This window comes from Carassius auratus, chromosome 5 (genome assembly GCF_003368295.1).
Source record: "Carassius auratus strain Wakin chromosome 5, ASM336829v1, whole genome shotgun sequence".
In the NCBI taxonomy this organism is placed as follows: Eukaryota; Metazoa; Chordata; class Actinopteri; order Cypriniformes; family Cyprinidae; genus Carassius; species Carassius auratus.
In genome coordinates, this window is record NC_039247.1 from 5,806,615 (window position 1) to 5,833,372 (window position 26,758).

At 34.8% G+C, this 26,758-nt stretch overlaps 2 protein-coding genes across 4 annotated transcripts in view; one reads left to right on the plus strand and one right to left on the minus strand.

Moving 5' to 3' along the window:
• fbxw8 (F-box and WD repeat domain containing 8) overlaps positions 1-26,758 on the plus strand; it is a 33,777-nt gene that overhangs the window by 1,007 nt on the left and 6,012 nt on the right. Inside the window, exons 3-11 of one of the 2 annotated variants that reach the window (XM_026245413.1) lie at positions 1-111; positions 321-409; positions 502-653; positions 1,297-1,493; positions 1,682-1,906; positions 11,893-12,020; positions 18,452-18,625; positions 19,071-19,187; positions 19,271-19,424. The exon at positions 1-111 is cut by the window's left edge and continues 54 nt beyond it. In XM_026245413.1, coding sequence (XP_026101198.1) covers positions 1-111; positions 321-409; positions 502-653; positions 1,297-1,493; positions 1,682-1,906; positions 11,893-12,020; positions 18,452-18,625; positions 19,071-19,187; positions 19,271-19,424 — 1,347 coding nt within the window. Of the gene's footprint in view, positions 112-320; positions 410-501; positions 654-1,296; positions 1,494-1,681; positions 1,907-11,892; positions 12,021-18,451; positions 18,626-19,070; positions 19,188-19,270; positions 21,379-26,758 lie in introns of those variants that run through there. The other variant, XM_026245412.1, reaches the window with a different exon arrangement.
• Positions 20,602-26,592, minus strand: tesca (tescalcin a). Of its 2 annotated transcripts, none has more exons than XM_026245429.1 (8): positions 26,467-26,592; positions 25,332-25,401; positions 24,912-24,992; positions 23,781-23,920; positions 23,258-23,319; positions 23,083-23,178; positions 22,932-22,979; positions 20,602-22,842 (listed from the first exon to the last, which is right to left on the minus strand). In XM_026245429.1, the coding sequence occupies exons 1-8, from the start codon at positions 26,525-26,527 to the stop codon at positions 22,759-22,761; spliced, it is 642 nt and encodes a 213-aa protein (XP_026101214.1). In that variant the 5' UTR covers positions 26,528-26,592; the 3' UTR covers positions 20,602-22,758. The 2 variants fall into 2 exon arrangements, with proteins under 2 accessions (XP_026101214.1, XP_026101206.1); XM_026245421.1 differs by having other exon boundaries at positions 23,071-23,178.

A 26,758-nucleotide genomic window follows, 5' to 3' on the forward strand; every position in this document is an offset into this window, starting at 1 on the left:
TGCCTGGAGGAAGGTTATCACAATGGGGCAAGTATCTCTGACTCCCCATGCTGGAAGAGCACTCTTCGAGACTGCCGCAACACTGAGAGCATGGTGAAGTCAAACTGGAAGGTAAGCAGCACCTTGCCTTTACAATCGCAGAAAGGGTTGATGATCATTCTTAAACAAGAACATTTATTACAATAGGACTAATATTTATTTTTATCTTCATTGAATTCATGAATTATAAACTTAAATACAACAAAAAATATAAAAATCTGATATGCAAAAGTAATTTAATTTGTCTTAAAAGAGTATTCTTACACCTCTTCAATCAACAGAATCGTGTTGGGTCCATTCGTCATCTGCAGTTTGAGTTAGGAAAGGTGTTGTGTGACGTCAGTTCCTGTGCTGGTCTTGTGATTGCTGGGTATGCGTTACTGAGGCACATGTGATTGATAAGTTATATGTTATCCGAACACTAAAGATCACATAATCATTGTGTGTGTCTGTTCCGTACAGCTACACCTCTGGGGATGTCTGCCTGTGGGACACTCTTCACTGGGACAAATCTTACCTGCGCCCTACACATTTCATCAGAAATGAAACCCCTGCACCTTATGTTAGTCACGTACGCGTCAATAAGACCGTAGCCACAGCCGCTTATGAGAATGGTAAGAGATTTTTAGGTGTTTTTTTTTTTTTTTTTCAAAGGATAACACATTTCCATTTTGATAACACTTCCATTTGTTGCCCTGAGTTAGCCACGGTAGTTACCAAGAACAATATAAACTGCGTCAAAAGCATTTATTAATTATTAATAAATAAATAGATATCACCTTTCTTCACCAGTTTGTTGATTACATTAAGAATTACTAAAACAATTCGTGTTACAAATTTTCTAAAATGTTATTTTTTAATATGCAAGAGGGGCATTATAGATTTAAATATGAACTCAACTGCATGAATTTCCAGAACAGAAATCTGAACACTATGTAAAGCCAGATTCAACATGTTTGCTTCATTTTGTTGACACAGCAGGATAAAAGGATTTTTCAGTGGAGTTTTTGGAACTCTTTTTATCACTCACATAAATCAGAAAATGTTTTCAGCAGCAAGAAAAAATAGTTGTGTAAAATCAGGGTAATGCTATATGAACAAGCCCCTCTGTTAAAACTTAAATAGGAATCAAATTGTAATATAAGTGTATATAAGTGCTGCTAAATTGAGATTTCTGGCTCTGTGCAAGTAAGACTAATTTTGAGAAACTCAACTCAAATTTTAATTGTGATAATCCATTTTGTCATGAATGATTAGGCTGTGTAGATGTGTGGAGCACTGAAACCGGTCTTGAGCCCATCCATCAGTACCAGCACCTCCAGAGGGTTCATGCTTTGGATCTAAGTCCCGATAGTCCGGTTTTGGTCTCTGCATCAGGACCGGATGTGCGAGTGGACTCCCCAGATGAGCAGAGCTACTGGAGATCACCGTGTCTCATTCAGTTACCAAAGCCTGTAAGTTTAATCCGAGACGAGCGGATGCCAAGTATAGTAACAGCTGACAAAATGAGTCATGCATGTGGGCAATTTTGGCACCAGAATGGCATTCCTTAGATTCAGAGAGTTTGTTGTATCCACAAATCAAGCAGAATAATGCATAACCACAAACCAATCATGTATTGATCAGAGAACCTGTTTTGCAGGTAGATGGGGTGTTTGTGGTGCCAGGGAGGCGGGACTTCCCTTTGGTCACAGCGTGGGCAGGTGAGAGTGTTTACCTGCTGGATTCCAGAAGGAATGAAGAACAGGAACCAAGAGTTCTTCACTCTGTATACGGCCATCCAGTGACTTGTGTAGAAGTGTCACCCGGCAGAGCTGCACTGGGGATCAAGGGCAGCGGATGGGCCATGAGCGACGGGGGAAACAAGGTATCTGAACAGACACATGGTGCACTTTTTATGCTATGTAATAAAAAAAGTCAATAAATAATGATAATAATACAATTTTATTCAGTATGCATGCATTAAATATATTGAAAGTGGCAGTAAAGACATTTATAATGTTACAAAAGATTTCTATTTCAAATAAATAATGTTGTTTTGAACTTTCTGTTTCATCAAAAAATTCTGGAAAAAATATTATTTAGTACAACTGTTTTTAACATGGCTAAAAATATTATTATTTAGTACAACTGTTTTTAACATTGCTAATAAATATTATTTAGTACAACTGTTTTTAACATTGCTAAAAAATATTATTATTTAGTACAACTGTTTTTAACATTGCTAAAAAATATTATTATTTAGTACAACTGTTTTTAACATTGCTAATAAATATTATTTAGTACAACTGTTTTTAACATTGCTAAAAATATTATTATTTAGTACAACTGTTTTTAACATTGCTAAAAAATATTATTATTTAGTACAACTGTTTTTAACATTGCTAAAAAATATTATTATTTAGTACAACTGTTTTTAACATTGCTAATAAATATTATTTAGTACAACTGTTTTTAACATTGCTAAAAATATTATTATTTAGTACAACTGTTTTTAACATTGCTAAAAAATATTATTATTTAGTACAACTGTTTTTAACATTGCTAAAAAATATTATTATTTAGTACAACTGTTTTTAACATTGCAAAAAAAAAATTGATAAGCAAATTGGCACAGTAGAATGATTTCTGAAGGATCGTGTGACACTGAGTAAAGATGTGTAAAATTCAGCTTTGCATCACAGGAATAAATTACATAAAATATAACAATAGAAAACTATTTTATTTTACATGGTAATTATATTTCACAACCTTACTGTGTTTTTTTTTTATTAAATAAATACAGCCTTAGTGAGCAGAAGAGACTTACTTTAAAAACATTCCAAAAATCTTTCAGACCCCAATTATCATTATTATTATTATTATTATTAGCAGTAGTAATAGTAGAAGTAGTAGTAGATTTCCCTGTGTAAAAGCTCTCTCACATCAAAACTCAGCAGATTTACTTTCTTAATACATGTTTGTGTCCTTATTGTGCACAACGTGTTTGTTATTCCAAGTACAAGCTGTGTTATCATATCAAAATGACTTTATTGTGTTGTCTGATGTCACCGGGCACTCTTATTTTTTCAATACCATTTGAGTATGCAATGCCTACTTTTCATAATCCAGTGAATATCTAATAAATTAAATCAAGCTCCGCCATACGGTTTTTCCTGTTGAATATCTTATTGTCAATATAGAGAATCTTGCATTGCCATATACGTATTAGAGATACTACTTCTGATTGTCTATTTATACGAAACATTTCTTAATCCATTTCCCGTTTTCAGCTGCCTTTTGTGTGGCATCATTTGCATATCCAATCAATTTATGCATCCGAGTAGACATCTAGATTTGATTTTAAGCACTCTTTTACTAGAGTAATCTTTTACTGAAACAACATTTAAATAGATTATGTTGTCAAATTGATTTAAAAATAAATTTTGCAAGCGTTTCAAATGTAACGGCTACATTTCAACAAATGATATTGGTGAAATATAAACTCTGTCGACCTTATATTAACCTTGCTGACAGAACAGTAGAAATCATGACTAATTTAAATTTCAAGTTTGAAGCTTTCTGTTATATTCAACCTAGTCAGGCTGCTGAAGCAAACAGATCACAATTCCGTTTTGTGTCACTGGTAGTACAAGATTAAACCATCTTTTTTTTTTTAGGTTTACTTTTTGGTGTTTTATACCTTTATTGGGAGGGGGGTGGTGAGCTGGGATGCCCGAAGCGCAACAGTGCTAAATGTTGACGCGCTGCCAACAGGGCCAACACGCATTTAATCTTTTAACTGTGAAAAAATATATCATGATTTATTAGCAGGTGATTTTATCGTAAGTGAATGGCAGTACATTATTACAGGATCAGTTGGGAGTAAGCTGAGGTTTAGAGCATAGCTCAAGGGCACAGAGGTGATGTTTTATGGATCATCCCACATGAGTGTTGTCACTATTTACAGTTTTATGGCTTACCAGCTGAGATCTTGAACCACTGAAGCCCCACCACCACATGATGTCAACAAGTGTGGTCTGCCGATCTCATGTGGCCCATCACCAGTGAAGTCCAGTGTGACCTTATTCCCAAAGTCATGATAAATAAAAAGTTGTTGTTATCTTAGGAATAGACCTGTTACTTAATTAACCCAGCACTGGGTCCCAGTGCTCCTAAAAATCCCTAGTTTGTTTCTAAGTCTGGCATGTGAAGCTCAGAGATTCATTTAGAGGCCATAGACAAATCAGTGTTATTTTGTGCTTTTAGAGTTTTTTGTTAATATTTTGAATTAAATGTAATTTTATATTTTCAGCTTTTTTTTTCAAATATGTAATTGAAATGTCTATATTGCAATTAAAATGTCTGTATAGTTTTTATACCTGTTAGTTTTAGTTATTTTAGTACTCAAACTTAAAGCAAAAGAGAAATGTTTCCTTAGCAGCTAGTTGAAATTAGGGTTTTTATAGTTAATTAAAACCATAAAAAATGAAATTACTTGAAATAAAATAAATGTTAACCGAAATAAGGTATAAAAATAAACTTATTTTTATTTCAGCTAGTTTCCAAGGCAGCATATCTCATTTCTAATTTAGACCACACTAATGTAGAACTGAAATAAAAAATTATATACATATTTAAAACAACAAAAAATATTAAAGTATAAAAATAAACATATTTTTATTTCAGCTAGTTTTCAAGGCAACATATCTCATTTCTAATTGTTTCTAATTTAAACAACACTAATTTAGAACTTAAAAAAATAATAAAGTTATATACAGTACATATTAAAAAACAACAAAAACTAATACAAATTACAAAAACGCACAAGAAAATTACTAAAACCTTAACTAAAATTACCATGAAACCATGAAAAATAAAATTAAAATCTAATTTAAAATATTAACAACAAATATGATAGTACCTCAGTGTTACTGAAATAACACTGGCTGAAATAATATAATACTAATAAATAACCATAAATGGTTGATTAGAATTATGATTATAAAGTATGATTATTCATAAATAATAGTTCATAAAGTTAATAAAAAATGCAAATAATTATTCTTCAAGTAGTTCAAGTGTTTTTGTTATGTTTTTAGTTTTGGTTGGTGCCAAGTTTCTCCAGAGGCTTTGAGTTTGAGCCGGTGGAGTCCTGTACTCATACTCTCCTGATTAAAAGCTCAACTATCATGTGAAATAGACCTTAAAATAAACCCCTACAAATCACAATAGCCTTCACAGCAAGTCCCCGGTGTATTTAAGCAAGCGTTTAAATAGTCTGTGTTTGAGTCTGGGGGGAGATCAGCGCTCGAGGGGGAGGGATGGGTTTACTCAGGGGAGGCTGGTAGTATTTCACCGAAGCGACAGGCCTAGATGTTGACAGTAATCAGATGAGTGCTTGATAGATGGATGCAGATGGTGTCCTGTTGTATCACACAATGCTTTGGCTCTCTTTCTCCACTGACATCACCCTCATTTAAACACTCTCATTAACCAAACGGGCACCGACGATGCAGCAGAGAGTTTGAACGACAGGACAGTTTGTCTTGTTTCACTATTTTATTTAATAGAAAGTGTTAGAAGCATATCTCTTGTTGCACTTATTTTTGAAAAACACTTCTTTTTTGCGTTGCTTAACAAAAAAAGTGTTAAAAACCTTCTGTACATAGGCAGTGAATTGCTTTTTCTGCAGATCAGTGTCTGTGAACTGTGCATTTGAATATACATTAACATAATATAAACATGTTATAAGAATATAAGAAAAGGTTAAGAATAAAAATGAAACAATAGAATGATGGAAGACCGTAGCATTCATGTTTTATCATATGGATGTTAATCATTGTGGAAAAACTGTTTGTACCAGCCTAAACTGCTTTGCTGGTCTTGATTGACGTTGGTCTAGAAAACTTCTCTAAAACCAGCCAACAGACCAGCTTGACCAGCAAACCAACTTAGGCTGGTTTACGTTTAGAATTAGAATTTCAATTAACTTTGTATTTATTTTGTAGAATTTTAGAATTCATATACTTAAAAAGGATATCATTTTATTACAATTTGTAACAATGTAGTGCATTGCCCTATGAATGTTTTACTACCGTATTTTCCGGACTTTTTTTCATAGTTTGGCCGGTCCTGCGACTTATTTATCAAAATTAATTTGACATGAACCTAGAGAAATGAACCAAGAGAAAACATTACCATCTACAGCCACGAGAGGGCGCTCTATACTGCTCAGTGCTCCTGTAGTCTACACTGAGCAGCATAGAGCGCCCTCTGGCAGCTGTAGACGGTAATGTTTTCTCTTGGTTCTTGGGTCTAAATAAATGTGACTTATAGTCCAGTGCGACTTATATATGTTTTTTTTTTACTTGTCATGGCGTATTTTTGGACTGATGCGACTTATACTCTGGTGTGACTTATAGTCTGAAAAATACGGTACTTATAATTAAAAAAAATCTAGTTTTTAATGAACAATTAATGAATAATTAATCGGATATTAAAGACATTTATAAATACTTTTACTGCAAATAAATGCTCTTGCTTTGAACTTTCTGTAAATCAAAGACTCACCAAAAATATGAAGCAGCGGTTAGTAATAAATGTTTCTTAAGTAGCAAATCGGGACTTGAAAATATTACACCGGATTTGACCAGTATAGTGCATGTTAACATCATGGTATCTTTTGTAAGGGTGTATATGATCTCAAACCTCTTGACTGTCAAGAAAACAACTGCTGATGTGTTGTTTTCCACAGATATTTATCATCAGTTTACTTAAGGAAGTGAAACCATTAACCTCAATTTAGTTTGATGTTCCTGTCTTCAGTCTTTCGATGATCTCAGCAGTTTATCTTGCAGGAATCACACTCTGTTTCATGTTGTGCCACTCCTCTGTGAGCAACTGTACAAGTTTCCATTCAACCAATTCATGATCAGCACCTTTCCCATCCGTTTGATGTTATGTCTGTGAGCCGCGGTGCATGTTGACAGGATTTGCAAACTGCGAGAGGGAAGTCAGACGTGCCAGAACCGACTCTGGTGAATCCAAGAGTGTTTGGACTCAAACACACACAAAAATCATGTGTTTTAATGTGTGTTATTAAATGAGAAGACATATGCCTCAAAAACTTGAGGCTGGAAATAGAGTTCACTGTCTGTGAGGTAACATTAGTAGTGGATCAGAGCATGGTTTGGTGTTTATTTTTGAACTTGAGCACCAATGAGCACTATTATTACCAATGCAAATTTTGTGAATACACATAATATTTAAGATGAGATTCAGATCTCAGCAGTTTTTACTAAGTTGGCTAGTGTCTAATGTCTAGATGCCTTAATGTGTTTAAATCTGGTTTGTTTTTCTCTCGCTGTTTTATTTTGTGTATGAGGGAGTCAGTTGTATTTTTTTTTCAGCTTTCTGTTGTCGTCCTCTTTGTTTTTAAGTTGGAGGAATGGAAGCTCTGGGCATCTGTTGTGTGTATGTGCAGCACAGTGTGTGTTTGAAGCACTGACCCACACACACACACACACCGCGTGCGGATCATGCTGGCAAACCCTGAGGCGCCACTTTCATGTTTAACAGCCAGATAGGCTGGTGAAAATGTGGCACACTGTTGCACCTCCAGGTGCTGAAATTCGGAGACGTAGAGCAGTGTCTCGTGAGATCAGAATGAATCTGTTTTTCCCAAGATATAAGGGCTCGAAAATGTGAAATTATACAGAATATAAAGGGACACATTACAGGAGTAATTGTTGATTTTAGTTGTAAACTTTCAGTTGACTACAACATTTTCAGAAAACATCCAATTTTTTGATTAGCCAACTATTTTATTTCATCACTTTCATCCAGTAAACAAAGTGCATCGGTTATAATTTTTCAATTCTCATTTTCTTGAATTGTCATTTTGCTCATATGGCAAATGCATCACAATAAGTACTGGCATTTTATTTTACATTTTGACAATTTTTATTTGTTTTATTTTTAAATGTATTATTATTATTATTATTATTACTACTATACAATGTTGTTGTTTGTTTAGTGCGAATTCATTTTCAATTTTTAATTATTATTATTTTATTAAAATTGTAATATATTGACATCACACTGGTAATTACCAACCACAAAGCTGTTTGGTCTCAAAAAAAAAAAAAAGAAGAAGAAAAAAGATACAAAGTAACATTTTTGCATATATAACAGCAAAAGTATATTCCACTTTTGTTGTTTTAACATGGAAATTTGTGCAGATTTTATTTTTTTATATTTTAAAAGGACACTTTAATAAACTCACAATACAAAACATTCTTATTATAGAAAATTCAAAATTTCTTCTTTTAATACACTACCATTCAAAAGTTTGGGGTCGATAAGATTTAAATTGTTTTTCATAGAAGTCTCTTGACCTCTCCAAAGCTGCATTTAGTTGATAAACAATACAGTAAAGTCATTGTTAAATATTATTACAAATATTACTATTACAACATTAAAATAACAGTTTTGTGTTTTAATATAATTTTGTATTTTTTTTTTTGTTACTTTGGTGCTCAAGAAACGTTTATTATTATCAAATTTGAAAGCAATTGAATCCGTGTTACATTCTTTCAGGTTTATTAAGGTTTATTTGACAGGATGACTTAATAGAAAGTTCAAAAGAACAGCATTTCTTTGAAAAATATTTTTATTTTGGTAACATTGTACATGCCTTTACTGTCACTTTTGATCAGTTTAAGATTTTGTGTCCTTGCTGAAATGTATTAATTTAATTCCAAAATATAATGATCCCAAACATTTGAATGGTAATGTACATTCTAAAGAAGTGAACACTGAATATTTTCACATGTCAAAGCTTCATCTTGATTTAAAGGTGGTAATGTTTCAATGAAAATGCTATTTGTGAAATGTGCTCAACCTCAGTGCAACAGCTAAATCATTGTTTACTTGTGTAAATGCCTCCGTAACCTCCTGAATCCCGTAATGATGAATAAATCCCAAAGATAGTCCCAGGAGTCTGTCTTCATGCCAGTGACACATGCACTCATCGCGGTTTCATTCTAATCAGCGTTCCTCCTCAAGTCTTTACATATTGTAGCTTTAAATATTGGAAGCTTTTCTCGTGTCTTGATGACAGACTCCGGGTTGGCTGTAATTTTTGGGTCCTCTCAAGGATTTTGGCTGGCAGCACGGTGGCTCACAATTAAGTGTGTCTGGCCCAAACTGGAGGCACTAAACAGCTGGCATGAGCTCAAATCTGACATCATGCAGTTCTTCTCTCTTCTCTCTCTTTTGTTTAACATCTCTATCTGTTGCCTCAATAATTTGCGTCCAATTTGGCCCGTGCCGTTATCTTTCCTTTGCTCACTGTTTAAATGGCAGCTGATGCAATCAGTTAACCAATCTCTTTTTAGGATTTAATTACTTCAGAGATGGTGTTTAATGTGAGCGGATTGATCAAGCGCTTCAGTTGTTTTAAAGCACCTGGACCGGCGGTACACTGGTTTATTTTCAATTATTGAACACTTTGCTGCTTTGTGTTTTCAGAAAACTTTATTTGATCACATGAGGAGGAAGTGAGTGTAAAAGTTTGCAGTTTAGAAGCAGTAAATTATTTGAATGCAAGTTAATAGAAGGTAGGCTCTAAAATATCAATGCAATATTGCAAGAACTGTACTATTGATAATATTATAATAGTAAAAACAGACTTCTTACTTTCACGCTTCTTTTCTTTTTATGATCAGTAAGCTGCTGGTTGGTAATTGTTTGTTTCATAATAAAATTAAAAATTAAGCGAACATAAAAGTAGGCCTTATTATGACATTTGCCATACAGGAAAAGCATCAGTTAAGAAATAAAAAGTTGAAAGATGTTATCTGAAGCACTGCCCTACTATATGTTCCACTTTTTTTTATGTTTATATCCTATTTATATTTCTCTACCCATAAACATGTGGCTTGTCCCTTTTCATGTTGTAGGATGACCATTGGGTGCTAATCATAACGTCGCAAAATGGCAAAGGCTTAGCTCATGAATACTAATTAGATACTTTTTAAATAATTTAACTTGGTCTTTTATTGTTTTGATGAGGTAGTTTATGAGATTTATGCAGGTCTGTAATCAAGTTTTTGTTCAATTCCAAATGTATTTCTGATCAAATGAGCTAATGATTACCTTGATTGGCCAATTGTTGATGTAAGTGACCGCTTTGGCTAAAGTAGATGTTCACTATTGTTTAAAAGTTTGGGGTATGTACAACTTTTTAATATTTTCAAACAAAATCTTTTACGCTCACCAAGGCTGCAATTATTTGATCAAAAACATAGTAAAAACAGTAATATTGTGAACTATTATTACAGTTTACTAGAGCTGTTTTCTTTTTAATTTGTTCCTGTGATTGTAAAGCTGAGACTAAGTTGCTAAACAGTAAGTCATGTGAGAAATAACCTTAGAATGTATATACATCTTAGCTGCCTCTAGTGGCAGATAATCTCTAATAAACATACTATTACAGAGATTAAATTTAACATACTTACAAACATTTGTAACCTGAGCTTTAAATGTAAGTTTAGATTCAATCAGTTTTCAAAGGTATTTATAATGAGAAACTATCCCTGACACAAAAAACATTTAGCTCTCTATGGATACTATTTGAAATAGAGAAAAACATACATACTGTTTAGGACACATTTAGCTACAAGCAATTCTCTTTTAGTCGTGTCAATACATTAACCATAGAATTTTTAAGTTCATTTGGAACTTGTGTAAAACTATTACAACATAAAAAAAAAAATTATAGGATCATCTGCATACATTTGTAAATTAGTGCCAGGACATGCTGATGTAGAATGAAGATCAATTAAATATTAAGCAAATAACAATGGACCCAAAATCGATCCCTGAGGAACACCTGTAGATGTACGTAGATCAATTGAGTAATGATTTTGTACTCTAATATGCTAACAGTGATCTGACAGATATGATTATATCCAACTGATTGTATGTAAGGAGAAATTAAAACTAGATGACTTAGTCAAAAGGATTATATGATTAACAGCAGTCTCAGTTGAATACTTTGATCTAAAGCCAAACTCGATTGGATGCAAGGTAAATGAATTATTAATCAAATGACTGCTAAACCGTGGATAGGAAACTGATTGGGCTATAATTATAAATAGAAAAGGGGATCTCCACTTTTAAATATTGGAAAAAAAATAGCCGACTTCAAAACACTTGGAAATTTACCCTGAGAAATTGAAAGGTTAGCAATTTTGATTAATGTGGAACTAGACTCTCTAAGCATAACAAGATCCATACCATATTTGTATTTTGCTCTAGTTGGTTTAAGAAATCTAATCATTCTCAAAACGTCTAATTCAGTAACAGGCCTTATACTAAATGGGCTCTGTTTTAGTGTCACATGATCCTTCAGAAATAGTTAATATGTTGATTTGCTGATTTTTTATTATCCATGATGAAAACAGGTGTGGAAACCATAATACTATTTTTTTAGGGTTCTTTGAGTAAAGAATATAATTAATTTGAAAAATTACTGTCCCCAAACTTATCAGTTATCAATGTACTTTCAATTCAGTGATCCCTTCTGAAACTGATCTGCATTATGAACTGAAAAATTCATAATGCATAATGAGAACCCTTTACATGCTAAAATGCCAGTTATACAGGTTGCTTCAGATGTTGTGAAATGCTTAAAGTGTGTTAGAAGTTCTTAAAAATGCATGCAAGACTTGAGAAATGTGTTATCTGGCACCAGTGGATGCAAGCTGTGGGCCTGACATTTGAACCTTAGCAGGTGTTAAGGCACAATCCTGCCAGTTTTACAATCTATCTTCCATCTCACCAGGAGCAATCGTCCTGTCTCCTCAGATTCAGGTGTACAGCCTGGAGACCAGCCAGTGCGAGCTGACCGTGGGGAACTCGGCGGGAAACTTCACCTGCGTCGACCTGAGAGACAGCCACCCTCACCTGCTGGTGTGTGGGAACAAAGACAGGCGGTACGACACACTCGCAAACATGTGTACCTCATCTATCACTGTTACATTCACACACACACGCTCCTTTCTGTCTTCTGTCTGGCAACTTAAAGCCTCCTGCGACTTGAGTTTCTTAAACAGAGAGAGTTTGATGAGTTCCGATGGAATAGTAGCGCTCTCATTTACACCTACAGCTGGTGTGAATTCTCTTATTTTAGGTTCCATTAGATTTCCCTAGAGCAACTAGTTTTATTTTTTAGGATTAGTGGGAATGTATTGAAGCCTGGTGACACAGAGCCTTGGTTTTCATAAGAGACAGGTAAATTGGGCTCTTATATCCTTCCCCACTCTTGTCCTTCTGTGTGTGAATCTCACAAAGCGTTTTAACAGCATGTCTGCGTAAAAAAAGAGATAACTATTTATAGTTTGTTTGAATTGTGACATCATTTTCATCATTCATTAATTTATAAATATATTTAAAATATTAGATTATTTCAGTATTATTATAATTAATATAAGTTGTTTTGAAATATATGATTGTATGAATAAAAGTATTTTTTTTATATATATATATTTAAAAGAAATATATTGACGGCAAACTTTTGGAACAGTATTGTACAAAAAAATAAAAAAATTAAATGGTGGTCCCTGACAAAACGTACAAGATATTAAATAGATTTATTTATAATTTGTTATAAAATCATCTCAATTAAGAGAGCCACATAGATGTACAGATCTTTCTTGCTAAATTGCATACATGCAATGCTTTTAGAAGTGTTCTTCTTTCCAAAATATCCTGATTTATTGGATTATTATTTTTACCATATAATGAAATGGGTAATTATGAAAAATATTTGCGTTTTATTAGTGGTCATTTTGAGTTCTCGTTGCATACAATTTTAAATAGAAATAAAATAATATTGTTGGATTTATCAACACCCACACCTCCTGTAATTTACTCTGAAAAGTGCACTTTTAAAAATGCTGCATTATAATAATAGCAATAGGAACGTGTAGTTGAAATTCAAAATAATGTCATGGTAAAAAAAAAAAAAAAAACGTAATTTGTATTTTGAGTAGGAACTTGGACTTTTTCAGATTCCCTGAAATTGTGTTACATTAAGCAGCATTTGCACTTTTTACTTTCATTAACTTTAAAACATAAATAACTTTTTAACTAAAATACAATAGTCACTAAGAACTCGCCACACATTCAGTGCCAAAAACTGAGGGTGTAAATGTCTTTATTTTATAATGCAAAATGTAATTTTCTCTTTAAATTTTCAAGAGAGAATGTGACCTAGGCATGTTTTTAAAAGATTTATTGAAATTCATCCAGCAATTCATCAGGACATGAGCCGAATTTGAACCTTCCACATGTGCACCACACCTCAATATGGGTGTTGTGCACTAACCGCTACACCACAGCTCTGAGAACAGAAGTTTTTTGTAAATGGTTGGTTCATTGTCTACTTTCTACATACAGCACATTTGGGCAGAGTTTAATATATTTGCATTAGATATCCAAGATTAAAGCACTTAGAATAAAACACACCTAATTATGTCTAAAGCGAAAAAACTTTTTCCCCCCACAGCTGTGGTCCTTTCAAAGCGCGACAAGCACTCAGGCTTGCTCTCGACTATTTTTGGCTTACCTTGAAAATCATTTTACGGAAAGCATCTGAAAAGCTCAGGCACTTATAGAAGTGGGAATGGGAATAATGAAAGCTCTCTGTTTGAAAGGATGGTGTTATTGTCAGCGGTTCATCACTGAGGGCTATTGATTTAGTGGACAAAGAGATGTTGGAGACGAGGAGAGATGTGGTACATCTGCCCAGCGGACTCAATACAGAATCCAGAGTGCGGTCCACATCTGATGCTTGCGTCTCAATTAGTCTTTGCCGAATAAAGAGCCATTTCATTGACACTTGTGACAGCGGGAGCCCTATTTTGGCAGGTGGAGAGATGCTTGGCAGGTCTTTGTAAATAAATTCCAACTGCATCTTCGCTCAGACACTATATAGAGTGCCAAGAGGGAGGACATGATGTCTCTCTGGCCAGCTGCGCTCTCTTTTAAAACATCCCTCTTTCTTCGTCCATCTTTGCACGGTTCCGACAAAGCGAATGCTCTCACCTTTTGTTCATCTTTGATGAATGAGCGAAGCGAAACACTCCTTGGAGTGTCATTTTGGCTGTAATGATTTGACCCCATCTGATTCATCTGCGGGCAAAACACCAGTCAGCTCAGAGGAAATGAGGGCTCAGGTCTTGTCCTTTATTAGCGTGGCCAAAGGCCAGGACCTAATGCATCGGTTCTGCTCTCCAATTTGTTCAGCCTCTATATGGAGAGAGCAAGAGAGAGAGGAGTCTGTGTTTGTGTTGTAGTGCCTGATTGGATCTGCTAGGAACTGAATAGGTGAATGTTCAGCTCCAGTCTTGAAAATTTAGAAAAAAAACAAGGATTGCTGTTGCTTCTTTAGAAACTTAAACATTTATGGATGACCTCGTTAGGGAAGCTTCTGCCTTCTGATTTTATTAGTCATTTAAGAACCCTCCTGGCTGATAAAGGCTATGCTGGAAGTAGCTGGTTTTAAGTGGTCTCCCAGCCTGGCCAAGCAAGTGTTCAGCTGATTTTAGTCAAAACCTCTCTAAAACCAGCTTGCAAACTAGGCTGGAGGACTAGCCTTAACCAACCAACTAGTTTCAGCTGTTCTTTTCAGCAAGGCTTCTTTCTAAAATTATAATTGGCATGCTAATTTATATAGCATCCACTTTTTGAGAAGTATTTTTTTTTTTTCTCTATTAATTTCCATAGGGAAATTTAAAAAACTTTTGTTTAATAGTTATAAACCATGAACCAAACCAAGCAGCTATGAGTTATGAGTTAACAAAAAAGTATCTGAAACCAGACAAAAAAGGAAGAGGTACAAGACTATGTACTAAACGGGGAAGAACTGCAATCCCATGAAGCATTGTGAAAGACAATCAAATTAAAAATTATGAATATTAAACTATTAATTTAAAGTTGTTGATAATATCTATTCACCTACTTATATCAAACCCTGAAAGTATGCTCTTCACTGCACTGCTTAGATTCATTGCGGGTTTTTTAAACAATGATAATGACTGTGATTTGAACAGGTTTAATAGAAAAACATATTAAACAAAAGTAATTTTCTAAAAATGTTTTGTATTGTTTGTTACTCTTAAAGCTGCATTTTTTTTAAAACAGCCAAGTTTTTTTGTTTCACTGCATATAAATGTAGTAAAGTTAGCTATGATGGTGTTGATGATGATGATTATGGGCTCATGTGTGCTAGCTGTGTACATGCTCTTTTCATGGCCCCATGTATCCTGTTGTGATTTTGCTCACGGTTGGTGGCACTGGAAGTGCCTGTGAACAATACTCTTGATTAATTGAAGGAAGCCTGTCTGCTGACAGCTCAGCGAAACTAGATCTTGTTTTAGCATTAGATTTATGACCACTGCAACCTGCCAGTAAATATATTACAGCCTCTTACAAGAATATACGCTTTGATGAAATTAAAACAGGACAATAGATAGGCACAGCCACATAATTACTCGCTGCATTAAATCCTTCTTGGCTATGCATTAACGATCCATTCTGACTAATATCTTTTGTTCTTCAACTGTTGTTGTTTTTTTGAGGGGGAGAGGGGGGTCCAAGCTAAATTTAATTTAGTCGATTATCTTTTGGAAAGCACCAGCATAGAGTCATCCTTTGGCTGCCTCCAGTAGCATTAAAGAGGACAGATGGAATTGAGCTCCTTTGGGCCTGTAAAAGTAATTTCTTTATACCAGCCACTAATGCCATCCCACAGTGGTGCACTGTTAGTGGGGAAAGCTGTCATATTGCAGTTTCTATAACACATTCATCTTGTTTAGTGAAGTCAAGTAAGACTTTTGACTAAAGTATGGTCCACTTTACACTTTAATTTTGGCCAAGATTTGACCATTTTGACACGTTGTGCAACCAACCACAGTTAATGTGGTTTAGTGGCCAGTATGTTTGAAATATATTATTACAGTTACAGTAGTTTTAAAAATAGATACTGAACAAAAACTAAAATAGTTCTTTACTATTTAAAAAAAAAAAAAAATGGCTGAACCATACCTTGTACAGAAAATGTACAAATTATATATTGATCATCATTAAATTACATATTGATAATTAAAGTTAGTTTATAGGCCACAGCATTAAAATTACATACATATGGATGTTGTATGTATACTCTTACACTTTAATTGCTTCTATTCTAGAACACCTGATGATTACTTAATCAAAATAATAAAATATGGCAGTCGCACATGTGGCAAAAAGCTAAGTGCTGCATCTAGAAGAACTCACAGGTATCAGGGATCACACACAACACGTGTATCGCATTCAGTTCAAGCAGCAGCCTAAAACTGATTATTTAATCACCAAAGGTTCACTTCAAGAATAATGAAAAAACTGCATAGATGAGTTTGAAGTTTTGTGTTTAAAAAAGAAACAAAACGGCAAAACAGAATGAAAAAGTGTGATCTATATTCTAACTCGCTATATGAAGCATAAAGACTTTATTAAAGCCACAGAAAGACAAATGTTTCACTGAAAAATGCACAATAAAAATTCGCCCAGCCCAGGGAGAAGTCATTAAGTACATTAACAATGATTTGGGGCAAATATAATGTAATTTGATGGAAAACTGTAATTGGCTGAACATAAGCATGCTTTCTCATGTCACAACTCAAATAGATGGTAATAATCGTGAAATTAAACATTTGCGTCAGACTTGCGTGAGTTTTGGTCACATTGTTTTAACCATTTGAGGTGCAGCTAATGTTCGCGTTCTCTTAGCTTTGATAACAAACATACTGCTGTTCTCCACTGATGCAGCATCTAGTCAACACATTAATTACTTAGTAATTACATTAAAACATGCACTACAGTATAATGTGCGCACACCATTTCGTTGCCGATGTTTTAAATCCACGTGTCTGAAGTGTCCACTCTGTGAAGCGCACAAACAGCATGTGCTGTCAGTGATTTCCACCTCTACAGACTGCTCTTGTACTGTATAATGACAGCAGAGTCTTCTCAGCTGCTTCAGCAATGGATGCAACCTGAAAAAACGCAAACCGGAAAAAGCAGTCAACTATCGGTGCCGATTAATCGGCAAAACCAATACATCGGTCGACCTCTAATTACAATCAGTGTTGTTTTTATCCATATTTTGAATAATGTTTTTATATATATATATATATATATATATATATATATATATATATATATATATATATATATATATATTCTATCATTTATGTTTTCATTTTAATTTATTTAAAGTAAATAAAATGTTATATTTTTGTCATTTTCATACATTTTTTTATTTTTAAATGTCTATTTAGTTTATATAGTTATGTAGGTACATTAGATAGTATGCTATATCACAGATGAGGATGCTGCAGGTGACAGATCATTTATTGCCTTTTCTCACGGCAGCTGGAATAAATGGCAGAGTGTAATCCAGAAAGGTTGAATTACCATGGTTTAATGTGATAACAACTAACTGATTGTTAGATTTAATCACCTTTAATAGCGCAATTTATTGTAATGCTTTTTAACCTCAGTTGATCAGAACAAAAGTTGCAGTTGTAACTAACTTCTTTAGATGTCCAGTGAAAACTCTTACTTGGGTCATAATTTCAAGATGTAGAATCTGAGAATACAAAGTTCAGTATCCACACCGGTTCGGTGACTGACAGCCACATATTAGATTCATCCCCGCTGGAGTCATGTCGTTGCACAACCCATGCAAGGAAGATACTGCCACAAATAACTGCAACTGCAGGTTTTCAAACAGATGGCGATAAAGATGCAAAACGTACGGCCTGCAGCTTTTACTATAATAACCCTTATAACTTAGTACTTTATATGTTAACATATTTAAAATGTGATTTAAAAAAAATCCAGGTTTGCTTTACTTTTTTTTTGTGTGTGTGTGTGTGCAATTTTGTGATTACATATCAATATGGCTATAAAGTAATAATACTAGTACAAATTTGTAGTTGCAATAGTAGTAAGTAATATATAAGAAACAATACTAAATAAAAACAAAATATTGCAGTTGTAATATTTCATTATAAAACATAAAAAGTATTTTAGAAAAAGACAACAATAATAATAATACATTGCAAATATAAAAATAATCTTTATTTCTTTATTTTCAAATGTTAAACCATCAAACTTTTATTTTGATGGTGCTTATATTTATTGAATTAAATCACAGCCTTTGCAATTTTAATAATTGCACTAAGCCATATCGTGATTTCAATTTTATTTAATTTAATTGTGCAGTCCAATTTAGACGGTCTGTGCACAGTGTGCTGACACTTAAAGAGGATCTTATGTGTAGCGGTAATGACATTGATTTGCTTCTCTATTGCAGCGTGAGAGTGTTTGACTTGCGTACGGGCTCCTCAGTCATCTCTTTATATGCCCATCACATGGGCGTGACCACCATCCAGGCAGATGATTGGAAGATCGTAAGCGGCGGTGGCGAGGGATTGGTCTGTGTGTGGGAAATGAGGATAAGAGCCAAACTCTGGGAAATGCACAACAGGTGAGAATATTCATTTTATTAACATTTTTAACAATTGTGTGTAACAAGAGTGAACAAGTGTTTACCAAGAGTGAATAACAATTCTGGCATCATGTAGCCCACAAAAAAAAAAAAAAAAGATAAGGCATTTCTTTAGCTCAAACAGTGGAACATGGCACTGGCAACACTAATGTCTTAGGTTCGATTCCTAGGGAATAAAATGTACTTTGAAATGACTTTAAATCACTTCGGATAAAAGTATCTGGCAAATGCATACATTTTTAAATAAAACTAAGCCATGAAAGCCTGATATATCAAATATGAGATTCAACAAAAACAAGTTTTTTTTTATTTATTTGGTCTATTAATTCATAATCCAGGCTTTACAGGGTTAAGGTGATCCTGATGTGATTGTTTTCAAAAGCAGAAGTGCCTGACAACACGTAATTGTTCTGTGTGTGAACAGACACCCGGTTCGCCACATACAGTTCAACAGCAGCTCCCTGGTGACGGCCAACGTCCCCAATGAGAAGAACCCTCGCGGGGCTTGTATCACAGACGATGACCTCACCGCTCACCGCAGGTAAAAACACATATTACTTGATGTTGTGCTGTCTTTGCTGTTATGTTCCCACTTGTTTATTCTGTTCTTTGATTTTTCTTTAGGTACAGAGGACTGATCTGTCACTATGATTTCTCAATGGACTCGTCTACCCCGGATCATGTCCTGCCCATCTGCAGGTCCAACTACACTGAGTCCTCTGGATACAACTATAACATTGGCTTGGCGATGCCGTATGATGTACTGAAAATCACCTAGGTTGGCATCTTATTCTCTGTTCTTTTAGGATCAGTCGCAGTGGAAAGATTGATATTGAATTTGCTATTTTAAAATGATACGGGGACATATTTCTTAAAAAAAAAATGAATAATAATAATTTAATCATAAATAATGTAATTTCAAAACTGTGGCCCTTTAAGATCTATGGACTGTATGGACTAGAATTGTGTACATTTTTACTTGTCTTGTCTCATTTTAGTATACACTATCATAATATTAAATCATCTGAGAAGATGAAATACAAATGATACAAAATGAAGTTTAAGTGGTTTCATAACTCTCTGCAGTCTGTAATGCACTACACAAAGGTAGTTTGATTGATTTTTTTTTTAATTTTATACAGGGTTTCCACGGGGTTGTAAAAGGTAGTAAATTAAATTATGCCAAATTAAGGCCAGTAAAAAGTAGTAAACGTCATCTGACGAGGTAGTAAATTTTCGAAGCCCCGTCTAACTGGGTCTATATCCATAGACAGTAAAAGAAATATCATGGGTGTCCAAACCGCGGCCCGTAGTCCAGTTTTTATTGGCCCACAGCCAGGGTACAAAATTAACAAGCGCCAAGTGCGGTTAGATTTTCCGTTTGGTGACAGTGAAGTGCCAGTTTAGGCGTCTGGTCTATTTTTTACGCGATCCGCGTCAATTCCAGAAGGAAGTCACACCAAGAAACATGAAATAATCCGGTCAATTGTCAAAATAGAAGCAATTTTCAAATTAAAATACCGTGAGTGACAAATGTGATCATAGGTGTGAACAGGCAGGCGGCGGACCGCGCGTGATTTTCCGTTCCGCGTCGCTTCGGCGTCCGGTGTGAAACAGGCTTAATCTCAAAAGGCTGTCCGCAACATTGGCGGGTGAATGTTCATCATACCAAAATAATAAAAAAAAGATATTACAATTTCCTTTTGTAATATTATGATGCCTTGAAATTAGTTCAAATCTCCTGAGAATCTAGAGCGAGTGAGCAAAAGCGCGCATGCAAACCGTACCGTGTAGCGAGCGCACGGCAGAGAGGGAGAGACCTTGCGTGTGTGTGTTTGTGTGTGTGTGTGTGTGTGTGTGTGTGTGTGTCTCTCTCTCTCTCATGCAGTGGTGACGCGTTTATATAAACGGCACCTAAACACTGTAAAAAAATATTATGACATTTTAATTGTTTATTAATAAACACGTGTTTCTGTGTAAGCTGCAAAGATGAGGATGACACTGACTCGCGATCTTCGCAGTAGTGAACGCACCGGAGAAAAATGCTTTTCTTACGGATTAGCCAGGGGCGGACTGGCCATTGGGAGCACCGGGACATTTGTAGCCTAGTGTACAATGCTTATTTATTTTGAAGGTGACGAAGGAAGCAACAGTAGCACTAGTGCTGTTAGTGCTCCTGCTGTTGAACACGAGAGGGTGGACAGTTCAGCTTTTGAGTCAGAGAAAATTCAGCTAAAGTTTAAGCTATAAGCAAAACTAAACATGCTGGCTATAGTCTTAGAAAAATATGTGCTTTTATGATTTATAAGGTCATCAGTAGTAGGACTGTGATCATTGGGACATACAATTGATCTGTGAGGAGAGTAGCCTAGGCTACCTATACGCTGAGTTTCGGTTCATGTCTGAACGTGTTGTGATTATACAAAATAATGAAACATGGGTTAAAATTAAGATAAAATTAATACAAAACGAAATTTGTTTCAAAGAGGGACTTTGTTTTCTCTGTTTGATGTTTTCTCTCTCTCTCTCTCTCTCTCTCTCTGTGTGTGTTGGACAGTGCTTGGCTTGTGTCCAGTGTTGAAGTTATTTGTTTATTAATGAAATACTGTTATTCTAGTGTACAATTGCACTTTATTATTACACATTGTGTAGCTGTTCATTCTAAAGGTCTGTCTTCTAATTTTTATGTAATTGTTACTCTTTGACATATTGAGTAAATCCAATGGACCAAGGCCTGTTGTGATATCTTGATTAATCCAAGTCCTATGGTAGAGTTACCCTCTTACTTGAATGTAGCTCACTCACTTGCCCTAACACACATACACCTACAGAACCTCTCCTGACTTTCTGTTTCTCGCTCTCTCTGGTTCTCTATCTCTCCCTTCCAGTGTTGAAATTAAGTTATAATTGCCTCATTAAATTGTGATTAAATATGTTATTAATTCATTTTGGAAAGATATTTCATGTCTTTACTTATCACTTTACTTAACACTGCTACAGTTGAAGTTTGAAGCCGTGTTGGTAGTAAAAATATTGTGATGGTAGTAAAATAGGTGGTAAAAAGGTAGTAAATTCAATTTAAGAATCTCTGTATAAACCCTGTTATATTTGAAGGAAGTCTTGCCAAGGGTGATTTTATTCGATCTAAAGTACAGTATTTTAATATAATAAATACATTCCTGTGATGTGCAGCTGAATTTTCAGCATCATTACTTCAGTCTTCAGTCACATGATCCTTCAGAAATCATTCTAATATGCCGATTTGCTGATCAAAAAACATTACTTATTTTTTTGTTGAAGCAGGGATATTTTTTTTATAAAGTTAATGAATAGAAAGTTCAAAAGAACACTAAACATTTGACCAGTAGTGTTGACACACACTGTGTTTATCTTTTCAAAGGTAATCTGTATTTAATCTGGTCTTGTTCCTTTCCTCTTGTGTTGTTTTGTTTTTCGAGAATGAGAACTTGGCATATAACTAATTTGGCTTCGGCCAAGTAAAATACGAATTTGCTCCAAATACCACAGAGTTTGACTGAACACACAACCTAAATATGGTATGGAATGCATTTTGTAACCCTGCATAGATATCTGCCAGAATGCTTTAACAAAGTGCATTAAAGGAAAAAAATTATTACTTCTAAAACTGATTATTTTATTAAGTTCAATATAAAGAAAGGTGGTTTCAACTGACAATAATAAAAATATCAATTTAATAAATGCTGTAAAACTTTACATATCCTTTAATACATTTTAATATAGACTTCCTCTAAATAAAATCAGCATACTTATCTCAGAAGGGAAATTTCACGACTCCATCACACGACTCAGTTCCACTGTTAAAAATACAGTATACATGGAACCTGAAAGTGTGTTTGAATCAAAATGCTTTATGTTGTACATATGTCAACATGAAGTCCGAAAATAACTAGGCCTTACAGGGTTCGTAAATATCTTCCAAATATACTTGGGATGTTTGGTTTGGACTCTGAAATGTAATCATGTTAACTTGTAGACGCGTCCATATCTTGATCACTGGAGATATTTCCGAGAAAGTTAACTCAACACTACGAGTTTGAATGTAAAGTACTGCTGTGAAGCGGAAATGACTCTCATTTCCCACATTGCACTGTCATGGTGTCCAAGTTCCAAAAGTGAATATTCATCTTGGTCTCGATCTCTACATCTTTTAATATCTGCGGGAGAGACAGTTAAGTGTGAGGGATAGGCAGCATGCATGTTTTACCATTCTATTTAATCATAATTCACATTATAAAGTGCAAACCTGCTCAAACTGCTCAAAGGTGATTCCCTCATAAAAATCATCAGGAGCCTAAAACAAAAAAAGGACCAGATTATCAAAAGGTATCAAAATCACATCAGAGCTTTGAAATGTCCAATCCCATCACTGTTTGCCAGTGTACCATCTGACCCACTGTGACATTCGCCACCTCCAGCATCGCAGCATCTGTGATGGCTTTGGCGTTTTCTGCTCCTATGATTTCATAGCTGGACAGCAGCTCCTCCACCACCTACAATCACAGTCCCACAGCGGTCAAACGAGCCATGACTGCACGTGTAGTTTTATATGAAATAAGAAATTCATCTTACACATCTGTATTCGTCCAGCGTGATGATGCCGTCATTGTCAGTGTCATACATGTTGAATAGAACTACAGTGAAGAAGATATGCTTTTACCAAGACGTTCATCAAAAGAAACATTTAAACATCTAAAGTATATTAATGCTGAAAGAAGTTACCAAAATAGTCTTTCAAAAGTATGTTAAAAGGGTCGTGGTGAGGCTTAACCTTTGTTTAGAAATAAATATGAACTGAAACATTTTTTATTTGTTTAGTTTAAGTACTAGTGTTGTCAAATCGATTAATCGTGATTTATCACATCCAAAATAAAAGTTTGTTTACATATGTCTGTGTACTGTGTGTGTGTGTGTGTGTGTGTGTGTATATATATATATATATATATATATATATATATATATAAATTCATAGTATTAACAAAAACTATATTAGTATATCAGTGATACTAAAATAACACTGATATCTGAAGAACTTTCACAAACTTCAGCTTGCATGGATTGAAAGCTGCAATAGAAAGAACATTTGTATTCTCACATCGTAGTTTCTCCTTCTTGATGTTTTTCATCTCCTCGTCTGCAGTGTGTGGTTTGGGTGGTCTGAAGAAGGACAGGACAGTTACGAATTCCTCAAAACCGATCTCCTGCAGACACCCCTTCTCTTTTTCACCCATGTTCCTGCATGAAAGCACATAGATATTAGCACTCAGAAGCACGATAGAACCTTTCAGTCAAAATTTTTTAAAATAACCGTTTTTTTGTTTCTTAGTGTGAAGAACAATATAAATTCTAAAATCATTCTACAAGTAAACATTCCACTATAAAGGACCTTTTGTGGGGGAGGGAAAGGTTCCACGGGTGTTTCATGGAACCATCAATGCCAATACGTCAAACTTTACACCAGATACAGTATATTTGTGGAGAGTGAGTGGATCTAGCTTTGCGAATTGTAAACTATATTATCACCCAGCTCTGCTCAAAGTGACTATAGGGCATGAAAATATTAAGATATTATACATACTAACGTCATGAATTTCTGTCAAGCTGGTTTGAAACAATGTGTATTGCAGTGGTTCCCAAACCTGTCCTGGAGGACCCCCTGCCCTGCACATTTTATGTATGTCTCCCTAATCAGACACACCTCATTTAGGAATCAGGAGCGTTAGATAAGGGAGACATACTAAAGGTTCAGGGGGCCTCCAGGACAGGTTTGGGAAGCACTGGGGTATTGTAAAAGGCACTATACAACTAAATTTGACTTGACTTGATTTGAATTTGACGGGTGTGCCTCGGGTAATCATGCACAGTTTGGATGTCTCCCTAATGTGACACACTTATGGAGCCAATGATTTGATTCAGGTGTTTGATTGGTGTGGTTTGTTGGGGTAGCTACACAAGAAACTGAGGAAATACTGCGGTAAACTATTTACTAAGGTAGGTTTATTTCTGAAAGTCAGGTTTGGTGTAGACATTGTGTGTGAAATGCTTTCTAGTATCTCAGCTTTTAATAACTAAATAAATGCTACTGAACGTTCTCCATTATTATCCACGAGGGACATTCATTAATTTTGTCACACAATACGGGGTTCATTGCGACAACTGGAAGTGTTCTGTTTGTTTTTTTCACTATTTTGAGAAGACTTCTTTTCTTTTTCTTTTCTGTACGCACCTTTTATCAAAGAAGGCCTCAATGATCTGTCTTCGGATTGGATTGAGGGCCAAATCGCTAACATTCGCAAGGTGTTCACGTCTGAAATGAGAAGAAATGTTTCTGCTGTGCATTACATTACACTTCATTATAAAGGAAAATCAGTCTCAACTGACAACCCTTTTTAAAACACGCACAGTTCAATAATACACCATGTGTTCAGAACTTGTATTAAAATCAGAAGTGAAATGGGTATAAACAACATATTGTATACATATTTAGTGTACGGTTCAACTGCAGCTCAAAAGAAAAACGCAAGCAGCATAATTTTCAGACCAACTGCAACTGCATGAAAATAAAGACAGGCAGAAAATGAGTGATAGATTACAGCTTATGACAGCATTTTAGTTTTAAATAAATGAATGTCATTAAGTACAGTACCTTAATGTGTCTTCATCTCGAGTCAGGTACAGAAATCTGGTATGGAGGGTTTTTATCTGCTCGATGGAAACTAAAGTGAGAAAAAGACAGCAAATTCAGGAACATGCAAACTCAATAAGGAATGCATGTTTCATTACGGTAACTGTAATGAATTCTTAATGCCTCGGATGACAATATGAACAGATATGCTCACAACACTGTCAACAATACAACCTGTAGGCCTATGTATTTATAGAAATTTTGCTGACCAAAATAGTAAGTGCAGTCAATCCCTTATCTTATGACAGCTGTCACCAAACCAAAACACTCCGCTATCTGTCACTATTAGCATTGCTCATATAATCTGAGTTGTTTTGGATATGAGAACTGTATACAACAACTAAAGAAGATTAGTCACAGTTGTAATTGTTTTTAATAGTTTTATTTTTATTATGTTTGATTTTAAATAGTTTCATTTACGAACCTCTGCCACAGACCACTGTTTTCTTATATTAACTGAAGGACTTTGGGGCGTTATCCTACAAAAGCTAAAAGGTACTTTCTTTACCCCTAAATGGTACATGTTAGCTTTTAGAGGTACATAGTACCTTTTGAAAGGGTACCTCCTAGTGACAGATTTGTACCTTTTTTTCTGCGAGTGTGGACAGGACATGAAGTAAATTATTGGTTAATTACTTCTCTCTCTCTCTCTCTCTCTCACACACACACACATACACATGAAAGGAAAAAGACAGGGGAAAAAAAACAAGTAAAACCAGAAAAACTCATGTTTAACATAACAAGGAAGACATATATGTCTATACTGTCTGTGTTATTCTAGTAACACTTTAAAAAAAGGTTTCATATCTTAACAATACAAAATACAGTTTGTCAACATTTCAATATCTTTTGTTCATCACAACAACTAATAAAGACTTTTTTTTTAACTGACATAAAGATTAATAAATGCTGTCAAAAATGCATTCATGTTATTGAATTTGACCCGATTGTGAAGTGTTAATTTACTTTTCTTTCCTCTATTTTTGAGGTAGAACAGTTAGTTTTGATAAGATTTGATCTGTGTAATATGTGTATCACACATTCAAGTTACTTGCGAAAACGCTGTCTACATATATAAGAGTTTATACGTACTCACAGCCAGTTTTATGAGTCAGATCCTGGAACAAATGCACTGGTCCAGACTGAGAAGCTCCCATGTTAAAGTCCAGAAGAGAGCAGTAGGAAAGTCGTATGAAGAAAGGTCAGAACTTTTGGTCAAACTCTGATTGCGAAGCTCCGCCCCCTCATAGAATATGCAAATACGTGCTACGCGCCAGTGTTTTTTTAAACGCGTGCCGATTCTGAACATTATAATATAATATAATATAATATAAAAGGTATAATATCCATACGTTGTAAAGGAAGACTTCCCTTTCAGTCTTAGCACA

Bases quoted from the DNA above. Each gene is read 5' to 3' on its own strand.
- tesca (XM_026245421.1), bottom strand. From the start codon at position 26,527: ATGGGAGCTTCTCAGTCTGGACCAGTGCATTTGTTCCAGGATCTGACT. The intron at 23,179-23,257 runs GTAAGATGAATT...CTGTGATTGTAG, and splicing joins CGCTGGACGAATACAGATGT to GTGGTGGAGGAGCTGCTGTC. The intron at 22,980-23,070 runs GTACACTGGCAA...TTTTTGTTTTAG, and splicing joins ATGTCACAGTGGGTCAGATG to GCTCCTGATGATTTTTATGA.